Here is a 25,053-nt window from a genome sequence, read left to right as displayed (position 1 = left end):
TTATTATTTTTTTTTATTTTAGTTGTGCTCACATTTTATAGGTGTAGGTGCTGCCGTAAAGCGGCGTTACTGAAAACGTGCTCAAGTGTGCTTCCGTAACGTCACATCCGTGCATTCAGAATCGGAGCGGAGAAGGCGCATGTAGAAAAGCGAAGAGCACCTATTTGTCTCGCGTTGTCGTGCTTGTGTCACCTGCGGCAAGCCTGTTCACGCCGTTTGTTGCGTGTGCACGCTCACATATGCGCATATTTTCCGCCGTGCAGGCGTTCGATGCGCCAGGAACACCACCGCGGGCAAGTGAAGCCATGGACGTGCCGCGGTGGCATTCGCAGTGATTCGTGTTGCGCGCACTGCTCGGCGCTGCCGGGTATTTCAATCGGCCAAACGCCGCGATGGAAGACACCCGCATCAGCTCCCGGGCAAAAATCCTGTCGGCGCTCTTCTACGGTGTCGTATCGTTTCTCATTATAGTCATCAACAAAGTCGTGCTCACCACCTATGGGTTAGTACTCCCCCCATTACTCAGTTAACATTTTCGCACACCGTTTTCTCTGTCGGGAAATTTGATTCTTACGTCACGGAAGTTTCTCTTTCGTCTTGCTCACCTGTCAAGTGTCAAGCCGCGCGGAGGCATTGATTTATGCGTTCTCTTACTCGTATTGTTTCTCCCTGACAGGTTCCCTTCGCCGTATTTCTTGGGGGTCGGCCAGGTAGGGTCTTCCTCGTCTCTACGCTTCTTAGTTTTTTATATAGCGTGAACTGGAGCGCGAAATAAGCTAATGGCTGTAGCGTGAGCAACGCACTGTTGCGATAATAAGAGCAGCGGCTACCGAAGTGGAACTGTCGGTTTGGCAATCCAACGCGCTTGTGGTTCACAGAGAAGTGATGGACCCATGTGACAATTGCATAGCGCGTAAAGTGGTTGTCGTTGAATCGTTCCGTTTTATTTCGTCTTCACGAATATTCAGATTTCTTAATAAAGGTTTTTTGTATTACCATTGAAGGAATAACCACAGCGCACCGCAGTTTGTCAACTGTGCCACGGTGCCTATAGTTTAGTTTCGTTTGTTTTCATGTACAGCTTAAAGTGGGTAAAGCTACTTTTGTATGCTTTCCTAGGTTTTGTTGAGTCTTTTTGATCGTTTGCATGTAGCACGAATGCAGAAAGTTGCTGGTCAAAATTTGCGCCAGTTGCCCCTCGTGCAAAACATTCCGCGGAAAGCGCGCGTGGCAAAAAAAGCATAGATTTGGGCGTTCACAACTACACTTAACTTTGACTGCCGATTTTATGAAATGTGAGCGCAAAATTGTAACCGCTTGATCACGATAGAGCACCAGAAAACTAAGCGAATGTGAAAAACAAAAATCTGCTGTGGTTGTTTTGCGGGGATCCAGTTAATCGCTTCTGTCGGCATCCGGTAATTGCAGATTCGGCCAGCGCCTCCCACAGACGGCCGCCGCATTGGTTCTAAGAAAAACCACGGCGGTCGAGAGCGGCACGATGCAGTAAGAGTTGAGAGGGGAAAAAAAGTTTCATGAAGAACAGCGCGGAGGCTGTGTGCCTTCTCCTTAGCGATACGATGTCAGATAACGTTTGTTGCGTGCTGCGCCTAGGACGCAATTAGTTCTGATGCGACTGGTGGTGGATTTTTTTTTTTTTCGTTACTGCCTTGCTCTACGGATGTTGCCGACATTGCAAGCTTAGCTAGGTCGAACAATCATGCGCAAGCAAAATGTATTTTTTTTTTTCTAACTAGCTTGCGGACTTGCAATCCTAAAAAAAAAAAAGGTGTAGGAGGAAAGGGAAAGTGCATCAACTTCCCATGAATAATTTTGTTTTCAGGTCAGGCAACATTTCTAACCAGACAGCATAAATCATGTTTATTGAAAATAATTATATTCCAATTGCAGAAATATTTCAAAATTTTTACTTCATATTGTTATGATAAATGACAGCTGTACAAAAGGCAGTGCTGAAAGCACTTAAAAGCAAGATTTAGGAGAGAGAGGAAAGAAGGTGGTGGTTAGTAATGTAGAACTGCTATACTTAGTAAAAATAAACTTCTGCTTGATAATCTCCATCAAGAAGTTCCCTCATGCAAAAAATTGTTTGTTTTGGAGTTTGCAGCTATGGTTACGGTACTGTCACAGTGGAAACAAAATGCAAGGAAACCTGTACAAAATGTCAATACAGAATAAAACGTGCAAATTCTTCTGAACATAGAAGGGAAATGAGAAAGTGGTGTGATTTGTCCGCATGCACTTTGCTGGTTTCAGTGTCAATGCCTTTAATACGGTTTTCAATGAAGGCAAATGAGAAAGTGGTGTGATTTGTCCGCATGCACTTTGCTGGTTTCAGTGTCGACAGGGTGGCTGCTTTAATACGGTTTTCAATGAAACGCTGCATTTAGTTTTGTGCACTGTGTAGCATGCATCATTTGGCAGTGTCGTGAGTGATGCGCTTGAGCATATACAAATGAGGAAGCATTTCTTTTACAGCCTCAGCTATCGGTGCTGTGATTGCTGTATTCTCAAAGCATATAAGTGCTACGTTCTCAATGCATATAAGTGCATTTCCTATGCACATAAGTTGACGTTAGGCTCAGCTAGGCTTGTACTCCAGTATACAGTCATGTACAGACGTAACGCGAACACGAAAATATAAATCAAACACGCAAAATTGAAAAATACTGTTTATGGAGGTCTAATAATGGCGTGCTATTGATATACAGTCAAACCTCGTTATAATGAAGTATCAGAACAGTAATTTAGTTCATTATATCCGATATTCGTTGTAACAGTAGAGCTAAAAATCGGTTCAAACCAATTGTTAATCTGGCTCCCGCAAAAATCCTTCATACGAAAACACATTATTTTAATCTTCTAACCTAATATTTTATCTTTCTCCTTGTGAAATTTCAAGCTCAGTGAACAGGAACATGAAACAGGAAATTGTAACAGAACGAAGTCCATTTGACAAAACAGGGCTGTGTTCCTACTTTTTTGAGGAATGATGCGATCTTTGTCGGGTGGCCATTTGCAGCATTGAGCAGGATAAATTTTTCCACAGTGTCCACGAACAAAGGGGCCTTTTCTACTGCAGTTTCAGACACTGGTAATTTTTCCAGGTAGTTCTTAGCCTACTGGTCAAATATTTCTTCGTTATATCTGAAATTGTGAGCAACTCTCGCAGCTTCACTTTGGTTATAAAAGAATAAGTGTCATTGAAATCAAGCGTGACCAACCAAAGTTCGTATTTATTTCACTATAGCCTATAATTTGCTATATCAGTGTTCGTCGTAGCGACGTTCAACCATATTTTAAAAGCCAGATTTCCAAACTTTGTTGCTTTAATTAAGCCGCATGTCAGTTTGACTTGAATGGAAAGAAGTCAGGCTGTTTGTGTGTTTTGGTTCGTATTTTCGAGATCATGGTTCACTTGTCTATGACTGAACATACATATATGCATAGAGCAGCACATATCAAAAGAGGAAGGCTTGCCTAGAATGACAAATTAAATTATTTAAATCAGTACTGACTTCACCGAACTCTAATGTCTGCAGCATTTCTGTGTAGTCATACTTGGAACGACAGCTCAAAGATAGGCGTCAGCGAGCGAAGGGCCTGGAAAGTACCCACGGAGTTTACTGTACTTGCCTGGTGTAGATTGCTCAAAGCGTGAAAAAATGGCTAGTGAAATAATTAAGCTCAATCAGTAGCCATCAATCAACTTCAATGGAGACTTTGCCTGATGCTGATATCAAAGAGCCTTATCATCATCATCATCATCTTGTTTTTGTTTTTGCAGATGGCAATTACCATTGTCCTCGTATGGGCATTACGACAGGCGGGGTTCATAGACTTCCCAGATATATCACTCGCCACTTGCGCAAAGGTGAGGAGGGATTACGCGTGTCATTCATGTCTTCCCTTTATGAAAGGGCTTTTGTTGTTGTTGTTGTTGTTACTGGCTTTATTACGTACTTGGATTGCGGCTTTGTCTTGCAGGTATTTCCTCTCCCAATATTTTTTGGAGCCAACCTCATCTGTGGCCTGGGAGGCACGCAAAAAATCAGGTGCAGCTTCCCCTATGTATCTTTCCTAACCTCTGAGGTGGACCTCTCTTACTATATTTTACGTTACAAGCAAATGTTATGCCACTTAAACCACATTTGTACTAGATTAAACTAGTTGTGCATAGTATAGGCATGTGAGTAACGTGTTGGATGTAGGACAGTTGCACCATTGAACAACATCGTGGCATTGTGGCAACATAGACATTCAAAAAGCCCTCCTATAGCTAAGATGACATTTCGCTGCAGCCATGTGGCAGGTGTTATAGTTTGTTAGGGCAGCTTCTTATGGCAACTTAAAAGATGAATAAAGATCTTTTTTTTTTTAACATTTCTTAGCATGACAGGCTTTTGTTCAGGCATGACAGGCAAGGTAGGGTGGAAACATCTTTGTGTCATAATAATAGCAGGTAACAATGTGCTCTGTCTTTTATATTTCTTTTTGTGATAGGTTTTGATAGATCCCCTCTCCGGAGCTTTGATTGTTCTCCTTGTTTCTTTTACGTTGCGGGCAAGTTAGACAGCTGCATTATCTGTGTAGTGATGGCAGTTGATTTCATTTGTTTTTTAACCTCTCATTTTCAATGTCTGGTGTGCTAAATTTGCTGAGCCTCTGAGCACAATACAGAGAAATTTAGACAACCGCCGAATTTGTGCAAACAACCGGAAAATTTGGCCTCATTTCATTTTGTGATAAAAATACTGCGCAAACACCTGCTTTCTTTGTAGAGAGAAATCATCTCAGAAATGCAGTACTTGTTTTGACGCTTGAAAAAAGTCTTTTTTTTTTTCCATTCTGATCCTTTTTAATTTTCTTCCAGCTTACCCATGTTCACAGCGCTGAGGAGGTTCTCCATTCTCATGACTCTCGTCGGGGAGTACTTGGTGCTCAGGTGAGTGCACAAATGTTTGCCTGAAAAGAAGAGTTTTTATGGTATACATCAACTCCGTACCTTTATCCCCCCCTGCGATGATACTTTACTTTTCTGGCTGATGTCTAAACTTTGCATAGCACAGATGCAGGTGAGGAGTTTCAAGACATTGGCATTCATTTAACCGTAGATATATCAGCGGAGATACATTTTGAGGGTGTTTAGTTTGCTTTTAGTGTAAATTGTTAGTCTTTCTCTGGAGGGTTGGGAAAGTGGGTTGACTTGGGTGGTCTTTCGTGAGGCTATTGTGAGCCTATCTCTTGAGGAACTAAAAAGGGTGTAAAGAGTGGCCAGGTAGCACAGATGTGTGGGATGGGCTGGGAGGCATAAACATTTGCTTAAGAGTTTTACACAGCTGGAAAAGTGCAGACACTTTAAAGATGGCCACTTTTTGGAGTAGATGATCTCTCCAGAGGAGCATAAAAAGGTGTAGTCGTTAGGGGTGTAGGCATGAAAGGAGTGTATATTGGGAGTAAAGTGAATTTGAGGAGTAGAGAGAGATCGATTTGTTATGTAACTGGTACACAGTGTAAAATGTCTTTAGGCTGTGATACTTCACCCTAAGGAGCAGACAAAGTCCAATGGGCTGAGCAATGTACAGAGGTTCTTTCAACAGTGGCTGGCACTGCTATAGGTGTACTGAGTCACCACATAGATTGAGGGGCCAGCACACATTTAGGCCTGTCAGTTTTCTCTGGGCGTCGCCGTGGTATTTGTTGTTTTGTTTTGGTGTTGATAGCATTTGGCTTGTTCTATAATTGTCATTTCCTCAAAGCTTGCAGACAGCGCAACTGGCGCATGGTCGGCAACTGGGTCTTAATTTAGAGGTCATTGGCTTCTATGTTATTCAATGCGCCTTCCTGTGCCCTAGCATTTCTCTGCTGAGATGTTAGCTTCACAACAAATTAAAAAGCTCACACAAATAGTACGCAGCAGTGCTCTTCTGCATTTGATGTACCTGTAAACATCTCACAATGTTGTTGTGATGGGTTCGTGTGGTAATGTTTCAGGCAATGCAGTTGATTATGTGTGGGCAGGGTTGATGCCTGATTTTCTTGCCCTCTACCAGGAGGCCAAATTTATCTTTAACGGCCATTTGTCTTACATGATGGTGATAGCGATTCTCTCTGAATGTACTAAAGGAGAGAAGGCACCACTATAGCATGTTTCTTTTTAAGGATTATGGGTGCTGTGTTGGTGTGCACGTACACCCTAGTGAGGGCGTTATCTAACACTGTTCGAGAGCAACAACAAAGGGTGTAAAGAGTGGTGTGCACGTACACCCTAGTGAAAGCATAATCTAGCACTGTGTTTGAGAGGGACTACAAGGGGTGTGAAGAGTGCCTCTCAGCGCTATTTTTGTCCAAGTGCAAGGAACAAAGAAGGCAGGCAAAACAGAGTTCTGTCCAGGGTAGCTTTTTGCTCTGAAGATAAGTTCTGGACGCTCTTTTGAGGGCTAAAAGTCAAGGTAGGAAGGGAAGTGGCACATGAAGGTGAGTGTCTGTACGTGTGACAGTGGGCTTGTGGACGTGCCTCGCAAAATTCAAAATAACCTGCTTTTGAGTGCCATAGGATTCTATAGAAAGCGTGTGCTTCACATTTTACTTCAGAAAAGTGCCTCAAAAGGCTGTCGTGATCTCGGTATTCGCCATGGTCGGAGGTGCAGTGACAGCTGCATGGTAAGTTGCGGTTCGTCTTTTTATCTCATCGATCAGAAATTCGATTTAAGCGACATGTCATGACAGCTTGGCTAGCTAGGATGACAGGATGTCATGACAGCTTGGCTAGGATGTCATGACAGCTTGGCTAGCTAGGGGTTTAGGATAAGTGTTGTGAAAATTATACCAGGTTTTTTTTAGGACGTGTTAGCTGAACTTCATTGTGCTGACAACATTGGTGGCGTGTGTTATTGGTCTTCCTAAATTTTAACCGCAGGTGTGATTGCACACACCTTAACACTCGCTGGTAGTTTCATAACTATGCAATGCACTTGTGAAATATTATAGTTGCTTGGAAGGGCTTGAAATGCGGTGTAAACAGTCTGTTCTTGGTAAATCATCGTTACTAGGTGCACTGGTCCAACTAAGGAAACTGAAAAAAAAAACTAACGTTTTGCTGCCTTAGTGGTGGCAAATTCACTTGTATCAAGAGAGTTCCAGAAAGATGGATGTTCCATTTATTTCAGCTTCATACTGTACAGGTAATAAGGGAATTTTGAAGAAATGTTTTCTGGAAATCTATAACAGTTGTTTATTGGCTTTGGTTGCTTCGCGGCCGCTTTTTGCACAGGTAAAAGAACAAAAGAAAAGTGGGGAAGTTTTTTCTTCAAAACTCAAAAACCCGTTTGATAGCTGTGAGCACAAGGAAAGCACTTTAGAGGAGAACACTTGTTGCAGGCCTTATCTTTTTCAGATTAGAAACATGTCGAAAAGAGAATTCGATGTTGTAAAATCACATTCCCACACATATCTTTTTGTCCGATTCGTGCATGATATGTAACTGCGAAAGAAGGCGCCCTCAAAACTGCCATTTCACTATACTCTCGGCCAATTCAGCGACGATGACCGCAGCGTAGCATTTAACTCGTTGAGAATTTGTTTCTGCTAAATAAATTGCGTCTGAACAGATGCAGAGGTACCAGTTCACTGGTACCTTGTTCAGCTGCATCCCTCCGGCAGTTTGTTGTACAAAGGCTATCAAAAAATCAAATATAAAAATAAAATATAAAAATTCATATAAATTTGACTATAGTTGTTTACACGAAAACGAATTTTATATCTACAATCAGAATGAAAAACTACAGCCCCCCCAATTTTCACCATTATAACTCTATAAATTAACTTTTTTGTTTAAGACCAGTGTGCCTCCTTAAGATGACCCTAGCGCTGTTTTTTTATGTTGCAGCAAGGACCTTTCCTTCGACTTCGACGGATACACACTAGTCCTGCTCAACGATTTTTTCACTGCAGCCAACATTATTTGCATCCGCAAGAAGGTTGACGCTAAGGTAAGCAGCCTGCATTACGTCAGCATTTACCTGGCTATCCACTTTTGCTTAAAAGTACAGCTTAAACTTGTCGGGTATTGTCAAGTTTAGTCAAAATGAAAGCGCATCATTTAAAACGTGTTAGCTGAAGTGGTTATTGCTGCTAATGTCCATAAATGTTCATCGGCCTACATTTTAACGCTACCGGGCTGCCCAACAGTTTAAGTGAATGTTGGAAACCTTGACACTGAACTACGATGCTACTTTGCGTTGTTTGTATTCGAGAGAATATTTTTTAAAATGCGACTTAAGCTGAAACAGTGGTATGCTCTTGGCGCTCCGGTATGCAATACAGTTAATCCTGGATGTAACAAACTTCCAAGTAACGAGTTCCTGGATTTAACAAATGCTTCCAATTCCCCATTGCCAGCCTCATTGAAACCCATGTGTTTGCGACTTCTACATAACGAAGGCGTTGTGACGGTTAACCTTGATATAACAAATTCGCTACACTAATTTCGCTATGCTCTTTTTGTTGCACTTTTTTTTTTTGAAGGGCTCGAGAAGTGCACTAATTTAGCGAACTTCGCCCGCACCGCAATTTACCTCGCGTTTCGAGCGTCAGTGCGGTGTTGGTAAGGTGCTAGGCCTGCCTGTCGGTGTGTAGTCGCGCATCTCTATCGCCATTTGTGGTGTCGGTTCGTCGGTGATGAGTTCTGCTGCCAGGAAACAAGAAATTCTGTCTTTTCAAGACAAGCTCGCAATTTTAAATGCCGCTTCTTCCGCTGGCAAAAAAGAAAACTCCCACCTCCCCTCGCGGGAACCCCTGTGTAGATGCGACGCATAGGCGGAGCGGCGAAGGGAACGCGTTTTATAGCGCGCATAACGTTGAGGGGACTGCGTAAGCCGGTCCCAGTCGATGACGACGTTGGCGTACTTGTAAAGCGGCGTGGACTCTAGGTGTTTGAGCCAAGCGTGGATGTTGCTTCGCCGAAGAACGGCACACCGGTTATATGCGCAGCGCGCCCGAAGGAGAGGAAACCGCGGAAGAGAGAGTACTGCACATGCGCCGGCCCCAGCGCGTCTGCCGCGGCTATGACGCAACGTGCCGCGGCTATGACGCAACACAATCCAACACAATCCACTTTAATCCAATCCAATCCAAATCCAATCCAACCGAATCTAAGCCAAGCCAATCCAATCCAATCCAATCAAATCCAATCCAATGCCCCTCGCGAGAGAGTGTTCGTTATCGGAGAGGAGAGGGGGTGAGCGGCGGAGAGCGCAGCTCGCGCGGCGAGGAGAATGGCAGAGGGGTGGACAACGCCGACAACAACGACGACGCCGCCGGAGGGACAAGGCGAGTGAATCAGATGCTCTGCATCTAAAACATCCCCACCAGGTACAGCATCCACGCTAGCACAATATCAACAATTTTGAGTGCGGCAAAGAGCATCTAGTTAGCGCAAAGGCACCCTTTCAGCTTACAGTGACAGACAACCGATTTTTGTCGCGTATATGTTCTCTAGCTCATATGAAAGCCAGTGTTTTATATAGCCCGGTAATCACAAGCAATTTTAAAACAAACTGGCGGAAATAATTTTAATTTGGCAACAAACTTCCTGAAATCGGAAGGGTGGCGGTTCGTAGTGTCGAAACTTGACACTACAATATGTGTCCCTGTCACGTGACCTGCAAACCTAGCAGCTACTGTAACTGCTGAAGCGTTTATTTACGCATTGAAAAGCTTTTAACTCAAGTGTTTGTAAAAGGTTAAATTGTATATGTATTTCTAAACATTATTTTGAAAATTTTAAAGACACGCCGCCTGCAGTCGCCGGGTGGCTCTCTGTGTAGCTAACTGAGCCTCCTTGGCCAGAATCAACAGCAGCGTTCAGTAAACAGACCCATGAAGGAGATTTAATGATTCTGCCTGAGTCAGGGGCGTTTCGTTTGCCAAAATATTTGATCAGCTTCCAAATACACCAACGGCAGCTTTAAAAAAAAAAAAAAAAGTCGCACCTGGGTAGAATCAAACTTCCGACCTCCACAACGTGAAGCCAAATTCTACCTATCGTCTATCCCAACAGATGGCGCATTCATGCAAAATAGACCGTTGCATTAAAAAAACACATAAAGGAACAAAAAAGCCTGCGATTCAAACTTTTTTTTAGCTGGGGACAATTTAAATATCGTTTTTCATTTCGCACACAGACAAAAGTGTGTTGCCGAGCTACTCTGTGTCATGGTTGCCAGCATTAGTTTTGGGAGGGACACATACGGCTCGCAGATCTAAAAATTTTGATTTAAAAAGTTCTAGGGTGTTATCAGCAAAACCGTTTCTCGTCAAGGTGCTTTAAGTGATGCCCTTTCATTTGGGATAGAGATTATACACTCGACAAAAAGCGGTTGTCTGTCCCTTTAAGTTTGGCCAATGAACCGCGTATCAAGGCACCGAAAAGTGTCAAAAGCTAAAAGTTATACTTAAGTTACGTTTGTGAATGAGGGGGTAAGTGACCTCGCGTCTTTGGAGTGCCGTATAGTGACTAAGTTCGTGGGGAAGCAGCAGGCGGAAATTGCGGAGTTTTTCACTGTGCAATAAATCCTTTAAGGGCGAGTGCACCACCATTGATGTCTAGCATTGTTGTTTTGTATCTGCTTCATTCACGCAAGCCTGAACTCGAAACCTGCATGTAACGAAAAATTGCGAATTTTCGCCAACTTTGTTATTTTAGGTTTAACTGTACTTTATTCCTGAGACTCGCTGCGTAACGTATTTTGTCGCGGCGCCGATGCAAGGCACCAACAGTCCGTGGGAAAAGGAAGGCCAAATCCAGAGACACGAAAGCTGGCTTTTATTTGATTGCGAAATAACCGGGAAAATGTTGTTGCGGATGATGCAAAGTAAATTTAGATCATACATTGCGGCCTTCTTAAATTATTTGGGCGGAAACTGGCGTGTTTGGAAATACGTGGCACCTGTGAGGAGGTAGCAGCTGGTGCTTGTGCTTCGGTGTGAAAACAGTGGCAGTTAAACTTTCTTTGAATCTGAAAAGGTTTGTAGATAAAGACTTGTGATAAGACATGCGAATATTTATGGTCGCAAAGTTTCGTTACGCCCTTATAAAAGTTGAATGTCAATTATTGCCCACTTTAAGTGCAGAGGTGGCATTTATATGTAGTTTAGGAGTAATCAGTAGAATTAAAGAGGTTAATTCTGTGTTTGAGCTTGGTGAATAAGCATGGCTTGTGTAATCGTACAGGCCATTAATTGCTTTACATTTCTTTTCTCGGAATTCAAGAAAGAAGGGCTGGGATACATGGCTTGAGTGGTGAACACGTCAGGCTAACAGGCATGCACTAATGAGGCTGAAATAATGTTGCCATGTATGTGCTATCATTGAGGTATTATTTACAAGCATGCAAATGCGCTTCTGTATTATGAAATGCTGTGCGACTGCGATGGCCCCACAGCACTTTCAAAAATTTGGAATCAGTGACGGCTGGCTTTGAGGCAACGTGAGAACTGCTGTAGAAGTAACTTTTGTTTCAGCTGGAAAAAATTGTGTTTTGTTAAACTTGTGCAATGAATTGGTGTTCCATCATTGTGTCTAGTGCCACGTTTGGTAGCGGTGTACTCACCTTGTTTTTGTTCCTGCAACTAACTTTTAGTCAAACTTCTACCAACAGCCTGCATTTGAGCAACCCACTTCTTAGCAAACGAGCGATACAAACTTGTTTGATGTTGCAATGAGTTATGCCCGTGCCACACCTACACGAAAAATGACCCTAAGTGTTTAAGGCCTTAAGATACCGAATGACATTATTTTGGCGGGCCGTGCTACACGCAGAAGCGCAAAAGGCGTTAATTAAATGTGAGGCGTTAATTAAATGTGTTGGCCATGGTGGTGATAATGCCCAAGAAGAGAAATGCACTCATATTTTAGAAGTCTTTAACGGGAAGAAAAACGTCTTACAAGGGTTAAAAATGTTTTTTGTAAAAGAAAACGTTATGAGAAATAATTTTTTGTAAAAAATGGTGCGAGCCGTTTCTAAAAGTAGCTACGGCAGATACGGCAGATGCCGTCGCTGGCCAGAGGTAGCCAAATCCGAAAAATTCAAAACGAGTAACACAATGTTTTGCCTTTTGCCACTGCTTAGTGTACTTCGTCTTCTTCAGAAGTTTGCCACCAAGAGTGCACAAAAAATCGCCTATTTCAAAGTTCAGTTACGTTTCCACGTCAACACTCTGGTGCTGAGAGTTTCTTTTGTTGGCTTCATTTGGTGCTCTTCGTGTTCGAGAGTAGGCAGGTTTAAGGCGCTCTTTAAGGCGAATGAGGTGTGCGGAACCGCTTAAACCAAAAGTGACATTAGAGTGAATGCCATTAGAATTTGGCGTGTAGCAGCGAATTACACCCGTGCCACATGTACACGAAAAATGATATTAAATGCATAATGCCTTAAGTTTTAATGCCATTAATTCGCTGCTACACGCAAAAATCTAATGCCATTCGCTCTAATGTCATTTTTGGTTTAATGAGTTCCACGCAACTCATTCACCTTCACGAATGCCTTAAATCTGCCTACTCTCGAATGCGATGAGCACTAAATGAAACCAACGAAACTCTCAGCACCAGAGCGCTGACGTGGAAACGTAGCTGAACTTCAAAACAAGACGATTTTTTGTGCATTCTTGGTGGCGGAGTTCTGAAGAAGACGAAGTTCACTAAAACAGCGGCAAAAGGCAAAACATCATTCATGTTAGTCGTCGTGTTAAATTTTTCGGATTCGGCTACCGCTGGCATGCGACGGCAGCTGCTGAACCCACTTTTAGAAACGGCTCACACCATTTTCAAGAAAACAGTATTTCTCATAATGTTTTCTTCACAAAAAAAACATTTTTAACCCTTGTAAGACGGTTTTCTTTACATTAAAAGCTTCTAAATTATGAATGCAATTCTCTTTTTGGTCATTATCACCATCATGCCTAACTCATTTAATGGCTTTGCGTTTTCGCGTGTAGTACGGCCTTCCCAAATAATATCATTCGGTATCTGAAGACCTTAAACACTTAAATTCATTTTTTGTGTACGTGTCGCACGGGTATTAATGGCATTAGAACTTTAAGGACTAAGCACCTAATGTCATTTTTCGTGTACATGTGGCACGGGTAGTAGGGAACAAACCACAAAATGTGTTCTCTTTTTGTTGAAGAGCCACTACTTCTTTTTTGATCAATTCCACTATTTAGTACTCTCTTCTCTCACGTAGTTGTGTTCGAACTGGAGACCTTGTTGCAAAACTTACATCTGGATGTCTACTATCTTACCTTACAGGACCTGAGCAATTACGAGCTCCTTTTCTACAATGCCCTGCTTATGGTCGTTCCTCTCAGCGTGCTGTCGTGGGCATTAGGTGACTTTCAACTGGTAAGGGTGCCATTTCTGCGTTTTATTTTAAGTGCAGAGCACTTTAGGGGCTCGCCTTGTCGTCGTAGCTCGCTCGCTGGACCCAAGAAGAGCCACATGGCGTTCCATCGTAGCGGCTGTTGTCGCAGGGTAACCCAAAGGCTTCGAAAGCCAAGCAGTTTATATAGTCATAAGCATTCAAAACTCGTGAACCGCTGGCGCTTGTCATACATCTCCCCGTTGTTTAGCGCAAAGAAAACTGCAGGCACATTTGAGGCAAAATATACGCAATTAACCGGCAGCGCCCGCGTTCATTTAGTTAGGAGTGCTCGCTGGGTTAGTTTTTACGATAGTAAGCGAAAAAAAGTGGCAGTGCAACGCCGGCACGTGCGGGAGGAAAAGCAAGCACAAAAAGAACAGAGCTTTCGCTGGCACAGTTTCAGGCAGGGGATGCGCGAGCACTGCGAAGGCGGGGAATTTGAAATGCATTGGGTGGTAGCAGTGAGCGGATCACGGTGCCACAGCCCATTATAACGAATCACTGCTTTGCACTTCCAACAGCTTTCACATTGAGTGGAACGGCTTTAATTTTTTTTTAGCATGCATTGTACACCTACTGAATGTTGCATCCTAAAGGAAGTCTAATCGGGCAGGGAACGTAATTCGAAGGGTGGAACATGTGATGAGTTACAGAAGTAAGGGGTGTGAGTACCGATGGATGCAAATACAGGGTTCACAGAGGTCCTTGAAAACCTTGAAAACCCTTGAATTTAGAAGTGTAAATTTCAAGGCCTGGAAAGTCCTAGAATTTTTAAAGGGTCCTTGAAAACCCTTGATTTTTCTGGAGAGAACCAATGGCCCTATCTTTTCACAAGAATTTAAAGTGTTTGTCGTGAATTTTAGTTGTTAAAAATGTACAAAAACATTGTAACAATCAAGTTTCAGTGTATTGTGTGAAATTACGAGTTGTGGATTCTCATTATTACGAGGCAACTTCGGGAGCAGCACTCCTCAATAGAATTCATGTCACGATACGATCCCATGAAAGCCGGCTTCTGTTCTCTATCTTGCATGTTCCATCTAGTCTGTGGACGGCCTTTCATTGCATGTTTGCTGTGCTCCATACACTCCATCTGCGTTTGCTTTTACGTGCAAATGGTGGACGTGTACATAGTTCATCCTGCCTTGCAGCAACACTTGCTGAGTTAATATCAGCTGATGCTCTTGCTGACAAAGCAGGAGATGCAGGCAACATTAACTAAGTTTTGAAATCAAGCAGCCTCAGCAAAACACCAAGAAAAAAGAAAAACCTCTAAATACAAACTATGAAAGAAAAAATAAAGCTGGGGGAGCATTCATGAACCTATAGCGCCTATCTAAATGTTCATTAATGTTCTTAGGTATTGGGCAATAACAAAATTTTGCATTGTGTTGAAAAAGTTGTAAATAATCCCAGATAAAACATAAGATGGGGACCTTGAAAATGTGTTTTCTGGTCCTTGAAAGTCCTTGAAAACCCTTGAATTTTTGGTTTTGAAGCCCGTACGAACCCTGAAATAGAAAAATGAAGGAATGGGAAATATTCGATAATGTGACGGGATGACAAAACTTGGGACATGGAGGATGAATCCAGCTGGCAGAAGATATAGAGGAAGGTGGAAATTGTTGGGGAGGTCTTCAGGATGCAGTGAATATCAGCAACCAATGATGTTAGGGGTGATTATGAGGACCTCAAAGTTGCTGTGTTGTAACCTGGCATGTCTTGTATAAGTTCTGATAAATTGAAATGCTTGTGCAGCTTGAAAATTGGCCACTTGGTGACTACTGGTGGCATGTGGACGTAAAAATGACAGCCGGAACACGTGAATTGCAGGTTTCCTTCCATGTAAACCAAATTGCCGCTTGATTTGGTCATAATAATGTGATGTGGTAATTGTGCCTTTTAAGTGCTCCTGAACTGTTTCCTTTTTAACCTCTTCACAAATCACAACCTTGTATTTTGCATGTTTTAGTTTATATTTTCATGTCGATGTTTCATTCCATCTGGGACTGAGGGACTCTTTCGTGACCGTGGAAAAATGGCCGATTTTGAGTGCTCCCACAAAACATTTTTTTTTTTTCGATTGAGCTACTCGACACATTTAGCATTGCTATACATGAAATTGCAGCTTATAGATTGCTCTTTGAAACACATAACAGCAGTTTTGTAAAAGGTACAATTATTTAGTTTATTGGTCAAATAAACAAAAAATGCGCAAAAAGTATACACACAGTACTATAGGTGATTCTACTGAGCCTAAAAATTTTGTTATTCTAAGATATACAAGTTGTTTCTAGTTACTAAGCTATCATTAAATATATACATAAACACTGGACAGTGTTAGTCATAAAACTGTAATCTTTATATTTTCCAGTACTATAAACCCTATAGTGAGTGCAATAAGAAAATCGTTCCTTTTTTTTTTTTTTTTTTGATGCATCGCTTGGAACTAATTTTACAGCTCCTTAAACATTGGTGGCACCAGTGTTAAGGAACCTTTTCAAATGCCCATTTCAAACACCAAAGTTTAATGAGCTGTACAATTAGTTCCAAGTGGCACATCAAAAAACCAATTCTCTTACTGCACTCTTCAGGGTTCATAGTATTGAAATACATAAAGATAACAGTTTTATGGCTAACACTGTTTTTGCCTACTGTGCCTCCAGAAATGGCTAGTCATCTCTAATTATCTTGGTAGCTAATTGACGTACTCAAAAAATAATGGCATATGTGAAATCGAAGGGGGGGGGGGGGGAGCAGTGAGTCTGACAAGTTTCACAGAGTTTACTTAAAAATTAAAAGAAATTGTTTTAAAAGAAATGATAATCTGTGGCATTACTGGCAGTGAACCGATGGTGGTTGCTGGCACCCGTGGCTTGTGGGGAATGCGTTGTTGATGCGGACGACTTCTTCTGGCAGGTGCTTGAGTACCAGCGCTGGACGGAGCCGGGCTTTCTGGCTTCCCTCCTGTGTTCCTGCGTCATGGGCTTCATGATCATGCACGCTACCGTGCTGTGCATGGCGTACAATTCGGCGCTCACCACTACCATTGTCGGCTGCCTCAAGGTCGGTGCACACGAGTGCGAGTACCGTATTTTCGCGTATATAACTCGCCCCTGCGTATAATCTGCACCCTCACTTCCTGCCCGTAGGAAGAGAAAAAAAAAAATACTGGCGTATTGCCCGCACATTTGATACAAAAAAGGCTGCACCAAAGCTGCTGCTCAAGCAACACATCACATTCTATGTAGACAGGAAAGTTGTATATTGAGCAACTAGAATCCACTGACTGCAAGGCGAAAGTCACAATTCACCAATAAAATTAAGTTGTTAGAGTGCGCTCGTCCTTGTTTTGCGTAATCGGTGTTTTGCGCAATCAGTGCCATGGAAGACTTAGTCAGTGTTACTGCATAGAAGCTTCACGGCACAAGGCACATTGCCGTGAAGCTGCACTAAAGGAAAAACCCTGCGTATTATTCACACCCCTACTTTGCCGCTGAAATTTTTGCATCTTTGGTGTGGGTTATATGCGCGAAAATATGGTATCTCCGATATCACACTATCCTTTAGTAACGAAATGATATTGCTTTGCTAAATTAGAAACCCACTGATATGTTTTTCAGGGGACCACGTGAAAAAAACAAAGAGCTGGGAACCACAATGGCTGGGAAACTGGAAAAATTTTTAGAATGTTGGGAGTGGCGAACTGTGCACAAACAACTGTACTGCTTTCTTGCCCGTTGAAAAAACGAAATCGCACAGCATTGTCTTTCGCATTTTTTCACCAGTGACGAGCGTGAGACATTTCTCTTAACTTGCACTTAAAGAATGTGTAGCACAAGAAAAGACGAAGGATGCACAAGGACGAAGTGCTAACTCGGACGAAGTGCTAACTCGTCCTTCGTCTTTTTTTGCGCCATTTAAGGGGCCATGAAAACAAAATACAAGTTTGTTTTATTCGAAAGATTTCGTGTTCTGTAGTGCCCCCAGTGCTTGTCCGGAAGCAAACGATGCGTTATTCACTGCGAAATTAATCAATTTAAGCTAAAATTTTGATTCTTGTGTTAAATTGTGTGTTTGAACGACGTTTGCAATGACGTCACAAAAACAGGTCTTTCAGCTAAACTTGGTGTGGAGCGGAGACTTGTTTACCGTTAGTCAACCTAGATGGCGCCACCACACCACGGCAAGCTGTTTTCTGCCTTTGGTTTGTTTGTGACCGTATTTAAACCTGGCTTGGTTTTGTTCAGGGAGAAAAAAATCATTTCGTGAAACATAGTGCTCGCTCGACAAATATGGTCACGTAAGACACCGTTGCTTGTGTCAATCGGCCAGTGTCGCCTGAGACAACCCCAAAGCCCCGCAGTCCTGTGCAGCTAAACCAAGCATAGTGCGTGCAGTACCAACAGCAGGATGCATCGGCACTTCTGTGTTTACATGTACTTTCATAACATCCACCGTTTGTCCCACCATTGTTACTGCTTTAAAAAGAATGTGCCCGAAATTTAAGCGCAAATATGTAGCTCATTCGGCAAGCTTATGAGCTCTGCCTAATTTGCGTTTGCTTTTGCCGGCCTCCGCCAATCACAGAGCTGTCTGGTATGACATCATAGGTTCTGTTGCGAAAAATGCGCTAGTGCGTCACATGGCCATTCCCTTTTTTCCTAATTATGTAGCTTATTTGAGCGAAGTTTACGTTACAAGTGGTTTTTGTCAGCATGATTCTAATGAGGCAATCTTTTGAATGAACCAAACCTGCATTTGGTCTTCATGGCCTTTTTAAATATGATCGACCAACTAGCCCAACACGTACCTTATTAGAGTTTACTTGCAGCTTAGGCAGTCTCGGGGTGCCATTTCTCGACACAGCATGTGGGAATATTTCCGCAATTACGATGTAACTTGGGGGTTTCTAATGCGTGGGATCCTATGGGGGACCCTCAACAACCTAGCAGCCGAGAAAATGCACCACCAAGGGGCATAACGGCGGAGTTGTACTGTGACTGTGGTGATGATTTAGCTTGTTCCGCATAAATGGACACACGGTCGGTCGCCCCAGTCGTTATAGATTGGGGTATACTCCAAGACTGATTTCCCTTCCCTGTGTGTGACTTTAGCTTTCTATACTTTTTAAGGCAAAAGCCTTGCTTGAATGGTGTTTTGTGGGTAAATAAAATAATAAAAAAAAGTGGCCTTTGTCATCTGTAACCAAACGGCTCCTTCCGGGGCATTTCATGGCATGAGGCATTTCACAGCACGAGCCTGAGAAAAAAAGCCGGCGTTTAGCATCGGTGTCCCTAATACAAAAGCAGCCTGTTCACGAGGCTCTCACAGCGAGCTTAAACTGATCAGTTGCGACCTGTCGTCAACCCCGCTAGTACACTACAGCTGTAGAGAGGAAAAGAACAAGCAGCTAAATCCACCATTCTTGTCAATTCTCTCATTACATGGCGGCATGGGCGAGAAGTGGCGCAATATGTAGGAGGCAGACCGAAGCCACTCAAAAGTGTTAACGTGGATCACAAAGCAAGGTTTCTCAAGTGACAAGGTTACACAACCCTTCGACAGTGTGAGGCGAAACAAGGTGTCTCAGGCATTCAGATGGTCATTCATGCATTCGCATTCACAACCCATAAGAAGTGCTTAGGTGTCAGACTTGATTGTTGCTGCCCCAGTGACTTTTTTTTGTGACTGCTCCTTCTATGCTTCCGCAGAACATTATGACCACCTATGTTGGAATGTACATTGGAGGTGACTATGTCTTCAACCTTGCCAACTTCGTGGGCCTTAATATCAGGTGAGTTAATGACATCTGTTGCCCAGGATAAAAAAAACATCAAAGAATCGACCCCTCCCCTCAAAAAAACAGCGGCGTGTGCAAAGCTTGTCGCCCGCAAGTATAAACCAAAGCAAAGCTCAAAACCACAAACCAAACCCAAACCCGTACTCAATCAACCCCAACCCAACCACTGACCAAACCTGAACAAAACCCTACCCATCCCATTTGGTGAGCTTGACCGTGTAGGAATGGCGCGATCGGATAGGCATAAGCTTCATGACTTGAGGTACCCAGGTTCAGTTTCAGCCACGGGAACCGCCTTTTTCTTGAGACGTTTGATGCGTCTTCATAGAAAACCATTCTGTAAGTTGGCTTTCCTGCAGTGCATTTTGCACATAACAATGGACAGCACCAGTGCGGAATAGAAAGCTTCGCGTTAAAAATGCAAGAACAGGCGTTAAAGCGTTGTGATATAGTACCGTGCTCTCTCTCGCAAATTTTTGTAACCCTCGCAAAGGAACCCGTTCGCGACCACTAAACTGCAGGCAAATGTTTCAGGCAAAATGCAAACAAAAGTTGATTTCGTGGGTAAAAAAAAAAAATGTGCACTCACATTTTAAAGTGGGAATTATGATTCTCTGCGCTGCTTCCCCTCTATTTTATTCATGACATTGAGCGCACATCGCAATGCATTCAGAGTGAGCCAGGGTGAGGCTGCTTAACTCAGTTGTCGTCGTCTCCCTGATAGCCTGTTCCCATTGGCTTTCATTTTTGTTGCAAAGGTTAGGAGCCAATCGGACAGGTTCTTTTTAACTCTTGTTACGGCGAAAAAATTACCGATTTTGGAGGCTCTCACAAAAAAATTTCTGCTCTCCTGAGCAACTGGACACATTTAGCATTGTTATACATGAAATTGTAACTTATAGTGTGCCCTTTCAAATGCATAGCACCAGTTTTATGAGAGGTACAATTATTCAGAGTTTAGTTGCCAAATAAACAACAAATTGCACGAAGAAGTATAAACACAATAAAAATAGGCGGTTGTACTAAGCCGGAAAATTATTTTAGGAAATCTGAAATGTACAAGTTGTCCCTATGTCTCTTAGCTATCATTCAATATATACATCTATCCTGTGCACCATGTTCTGGATTCTTGAAGGCCCGTCAATCTTGCAGCCTTGACGGCTGTGCTATTCAGCAAAGCAGTCACGCACCTGCGAAAAGCCAAGTTAGACTTTGCATGTAGAGCAGAAGACGTTCGTTCTGCTTTGTGCCTTTGTTTTTTGTAGCAGATCTTGCAATTCCTTCGTTCTCCATCCTTTTTGGCTAGTGTAGCACAGGATCTGGGGGCAAAAAGGGGGCGTGTCCTTGTAAAATTTCGTTGGACTCAAATATCTGTTTCACCAGAACTAAAATTTGACAATACCATGTTGTTGCTGGAGTCATCGCTGCTACTGGGGCCAGAAAAACCAGAAGCAGCTGCTGCCGAAGTCCCAGCAACAATATACAGCCTTTGTGGAGCGTGGCATGAAATGGACACCACTTCTGCCCAACTCAGAGCTTCAAATTTCACTTGCAATGCTGCCTCTGCTCTGCTCTCAAAATGCAAGCAAACAAAACAAACTGAAATGGTAGTTGCCAATAAATAAATGGCGATAGTTGTGTGCAAGGCGCTGCTTTGAGTTTTCGCAGGAGGGTTGAAATCGGAACTTCGTGTCCCATGGCCTGTGGTACCGTAAATAGGCTTACGCGAATATTCAAGCGCTTCAGATATTTGAATGAATATTACAGTATTCGAATTCATTCCGACCCGAATTTAAAATTTTTGATATTTTAAAGTATTTGGGGTGAACGAATATCAAGACTGTGTTCAAGTACTATGAGGAGTTTTGGTTTCGTTAGGCAAGCCGCAGTGCCATTGACATCAGGCCTACATCTTGACTACATGTGGAGCCAAGACAAGCCACATTCAGAGCGCTGTCGTAGCCATCTTGCGCACGCACATTCGTCAAGGTAGTCAAGGCTCCCGTTTCATTGTTTCAAACAATGAAATTGTGGCAAAACAATTTGTTTGGTTGCCGTGTGGCATGCGTGCAGTGAGCAGGTGCTGATTGCACTCCGCGCTTGAACTTCAGTGGACATCAGTTGCTTCAGTCAGTCAAGTGACATGGCCAATGCGTCCACGGGTGCCAACTCGATATAGAACTTTTTTATGAAGGCACCTCGAGGCCCGGAAGCTCAGTGTCTCAGTGACAGGAAGCTCAGTGACACCTGGCAACTATTCGAATTCGCTTCGAAAGTATTCAAACCCAAGGACTATTCACTTCGAATTTGCTTTGAACTAAAATATTAATATTCGCAGCCTAACCATAATGAAAGAGTTAAAGCCATCATATCATAGCGATGTCCATGCTAAGTTTGTCATCAAGCCCCTCCTCCCTTGTCCCAAGAAACTTACAAGGATTTGCTGTTGGCATAAGGGAAAATGTGTGGGAAATAAACTGTGCATGAAAATCAGCCAGTAATGAAGATTGAAGCCACCACATCCCAGTAGCTAGTTGATTGCGCTAATAATCTCACGCTTTTGCCGCTGGATGTTGTATCTACATACGTATATCGACTAGCAGTAAGTAGGTCTGGTAGGCTCTTGCATTCATCCACATTCACCTTTTGACTGCACTTGCACCGCAAGGCAAAACAGTTCAACGAAACCAAAACTGAAACGATGACTTACTGCCTATGGTGATGCATCCTATTCTGTAATGTTTGCTAGTTAAGTTTTATCAATTCTAAGAAGTGTGTCATCTTCAAAATTTCTTGCATACCTTTATTATCTGTTTACATGTTCCTGCATCAGCGGTTTTCGTTTTCTTTTTTAGTGCAGAGCACTTTACGGGCTCACCTTGTCGTCGTAGCTCGCTCACTGGATCCAAGTAGAGCCACACGGCGTTCCATCGTCGCGGCGTAACCAGAGAGGCTTTGTTAGCCAAGCAGTTTATATAGTCATAAACGTTCGAAACTGGTGAACCGCTGGCGCTTGTCATACATCTCCCCGTTGTTTAACACAAAGAAAACTGCAGGTACACTTGAGGCAAAATAAACGTAATTAACCGCCAGCACCCACGTTCATTTAGTTAGAAACGCTCGTTCGTTTTTTTTTTTTTTTTTTTTGATAGTAAGCGAAAAAAAGTGTCAGTGCAACGCTGGCATGTGCGGGATGAAAAGCAAGCACAAAAAGAGCAGAACTGCCGCTGGCTCAGTTTCAGGCAGGGGGTGCGCGAGCACTGCGAAGGCGGGAAATTTGAATTGCATCGGGTGGTAGCAGTGAGAGTATAACGGCGCCACAGCCCATTGGGACAGCACTTGGGACAGCTTTCACATTGAGTGGAACGCCTTTAATTTCTTTCTCTCCTTTTTGTCTATGCAGCGTTGCCGGGAGCCTGTTGTATTCCTATGTCACCTTTGTCCAAAAGCACAGCCACGAACTCATCCCGACGACGCAACCAAAGTGAGACTTCCATGTGAGCACCCCAATGAAAGCCATGTGTATTGTTGAAAGGAGCACTTTGCGTGAAACTTTGGAATGATGTGATGAATGGGATTGTCACAATTCTTACGCTTTATAGGCTGCTTTATGTGGATGCTTCCAAGGCCATTATTTTTTCTGAATAAGCATGTGTGCGCTCACGAATGCATGTACAGAAGTCAAAACCCTTGTTTATAACGCAGGTTTCGTACTGTAGCCTTTTCTTGCCTTGGCCGAAAAGCATTTGAAGAAAACTGTTGTAGTCTTGACCATAAATTTTTACCTCAGCGCTTTTTGTGAAAAGTTTGAGTCTGCAGTTTTGAGAGGTAACCAGTTGAAGTTGAACTCCGTGTTATAGACAAGGTTGTTGCGCACTGTATTCACTCATAGTCAAACTTGCTTTTTTATCTGAGCCTGTACTCAACAGTTAACATGCCTATGTTGTCGGCTCCCTAAAGCAGCTTCATTAGAAAGTTGCGTATTTTTGTTGGATGGTTATTTGAAAAAATCCGATATTTATTTAAAAATTTATTTAGCAGCATGGTTATTTGAAAAAATCCGATATAACTCGCAGTCAACTTTCATTATTTTAATAGCCTATTTACAGCGGAAAAAATTTTGCATTCGCACAGCTGTACAAACTTGTGCAATTTTCACCATCTGCATGCTGCTTTTGGCATTCTTCAAGGCGTTTGCCTCAACACTACTGCTTTTTTCTCCTGTTGGGTAAAGCAGCGGGGAAGTTTGTCCACCCCATCTTTCAACCCTCTCTGTTTGCATGCATGATGCATTGACTTTCTTCTCTTTTTGACTCTTTTGACTCTTTTTTTTACTCTCCGCTTTTTGACTCTTCTTCTTTACTCTTCTAACTCTACTCTTTATTCTCTGGAAAAACTCTTGCATCTCAGTAACCCATCTAACTTTCCTTCCAGGACAAGGAGAAAATTTAGATGGTGTTTGCTTGCTGCCTGTTTCTTCTCCTTCATGTGCGCTTGGGTCCGTGCTCTAACTAGAGGAGTGGCTTGACCCATGCGGTTGAGTCGGGAGATTTGCGCGAGGCACATAAGGTACAAGCATGGCATGGAATGTCGAGCGCTGTTTATGTAACTTTGTAAGTCGCTTGTTTTTCCTGTGTACAGATGACGCAGCGTGTTGCAAGCGAACAAGGGAGAACCATCTCAACTGCATTCGGGGACAACGTCGATGTGCGCTCAAGAGACACACACCCGTGCCATATGGGGCAATTCGAGCAACGTAGCTTTTGTAAACTGAATCATTTCGTCCAAGTTTTTAATCTTTGATCAAAATCTTTTAGTTTTTTGTAACTTGTTTTATACATGCATTACACGTGCCTTTTTTGTTTGTATGCTTCTTGAATTTAGCCTGTATTCCTAAACACCTGTGTTTCTTTTTTTGTTTTTTGCAGGCTGCCTTTTTGCATGCCTGTGTTGTTGAAAAGATAAATTTGCTTTTCAATTGGTGCGTGCTTGTTTTCTGGAAGAAAAGTGAAATGTTTTTTATTAGCGCTAAAGCCTTCTATGTTTCACTGGAAGGTGAGCTTGAACGACCTTGGTGTCGACATGAATGGTACAAAATCTGGTACAATGAATATGTTGTTTGAAAGAAGCCCAGAAGTGAACCAAAAAATGCTACCTGTATTAAAGAGGTGATTAATGATAACCAAAGCTCATGGTTGATTAGTTATTGATAGTAACGGTTGGTAAGGGGATGGAGATGAATGAATGGTTGATTAGTTATTGATAGTAACGGTTGGTAAGGGGATGGAGATGAATGAATGATTGCAGTTAGTGATTGTGTTTATTGGTAAGTTGGAATCAAGGTGGGTGTGAGTGGACGGCGATGTAGCACAGACTATTAGTGAGACACTAAAATGGGGTGGCTGCTGTGTTGGGTGGATGTGCATATAAAATGTGCACACTGCAATAGTGCAGGCCGAACCGCTTCGTCCAGGGTGGACGCTAATAATTATGGCGAGGCTTTTGCCTTTAAAGCATGCAAGTGGACTGAAGTTCCTTATGCATATTTTGAATTGAGCTCTAAGGATGAAATAGGGAAATCCTTAAATGGACAACCGATTTTGGTGAGTCTATGTTCTTTATCTCATGAAAGGGCGTCACTTGCACCTTAATCTGGAACTGTTTTCCTGACGGCGCCCTAGAACTTTTTAATTGAATTTTTAGACGAGCCAAAACTAATCTTGCTGGCAACCATGGGCAGCAGCGCGGCAACATTTGTATGCATGCGAGATAAAAAGCGGTATTGAAAAGCTTTTCTCGGCTAAAAAATAA

At 42.7% G+C, this 25,053-nt stretch overlaps 1 protein-coding gene across 3 annotated transcripts; it reads left to right on the top strand.

Annotated features, from left to right (window-relative positions):
• The first annotated feature begins 96 nt into the window (after positions 1–96).
• Positions 97–23,921, top strand: Frc (UDP-sugar transporter UST74c fringe connection). Of its 3 annotated transcripts, XM_077693359.1 has the most exons (13): positions 97–502; positions 677–710; positions 3,809–3,895; positions 4,009–4,076; positions 4,895–4,966; positions 6,616–6,684; positions 7,910–8,012; positions 13,328–13,420; positions 16,359–16,505; positions 19,154–19,236; positions 22,646–22,726; positions 23,677–23,811; positions 23,884–23,921. In XM_077693359.1, exons 1-12 carry the CDS (start codon positions 393–395, stop codon positions 23,768–23,770), a joined length of 1,041 nt encoding a protein of 346 aa, XP_077549485.1. In that variant the 5' UTR covers positions 97–392; the 3' UTR covers positions 23,771–23,811; positions 23,884–23,921. The 3 variants fall into 3 exon arrangements, with proteins under 3 accessions (XP_077549485.1, XP_077549487.1, XP_077549486.1); XM_077693361.1 differs by lacking the exon at positions 23,677–23,811; XM_077693360.1 differs by lacking the exon at positions 23,677–23,811 and having other exon boundaries at positions 22,646–22,739.
• Positions 23,922–25,053: the final 1,132 nt, after the last annotated feature.

This window comes from Haemaphysalis longicornis, unplaced genomic scaffold (assembly GCF_048455015.1).
Source record: "Haemaphysalis longicornis isolate Haplotype H1 unplaced genomic scaffold, Haemaphysalis longicornis Haplotype H1 scaffold_12, whole genome shotgun sequence".
In the NCBI taxonomy this organism is placed as follows: domain Eukaryota; kingdom Metazoa; phylum Arthropoda; class Arachnida; order Ixodida; family Ixodidae; genus Haemaphysalis; species Haemaphysalis longicornis.
The sequence above is the reverse complement of the archived record's forward strand: the minus strand, read 5'-3'. Positions and strand labels throughout refer to the sequence as shown.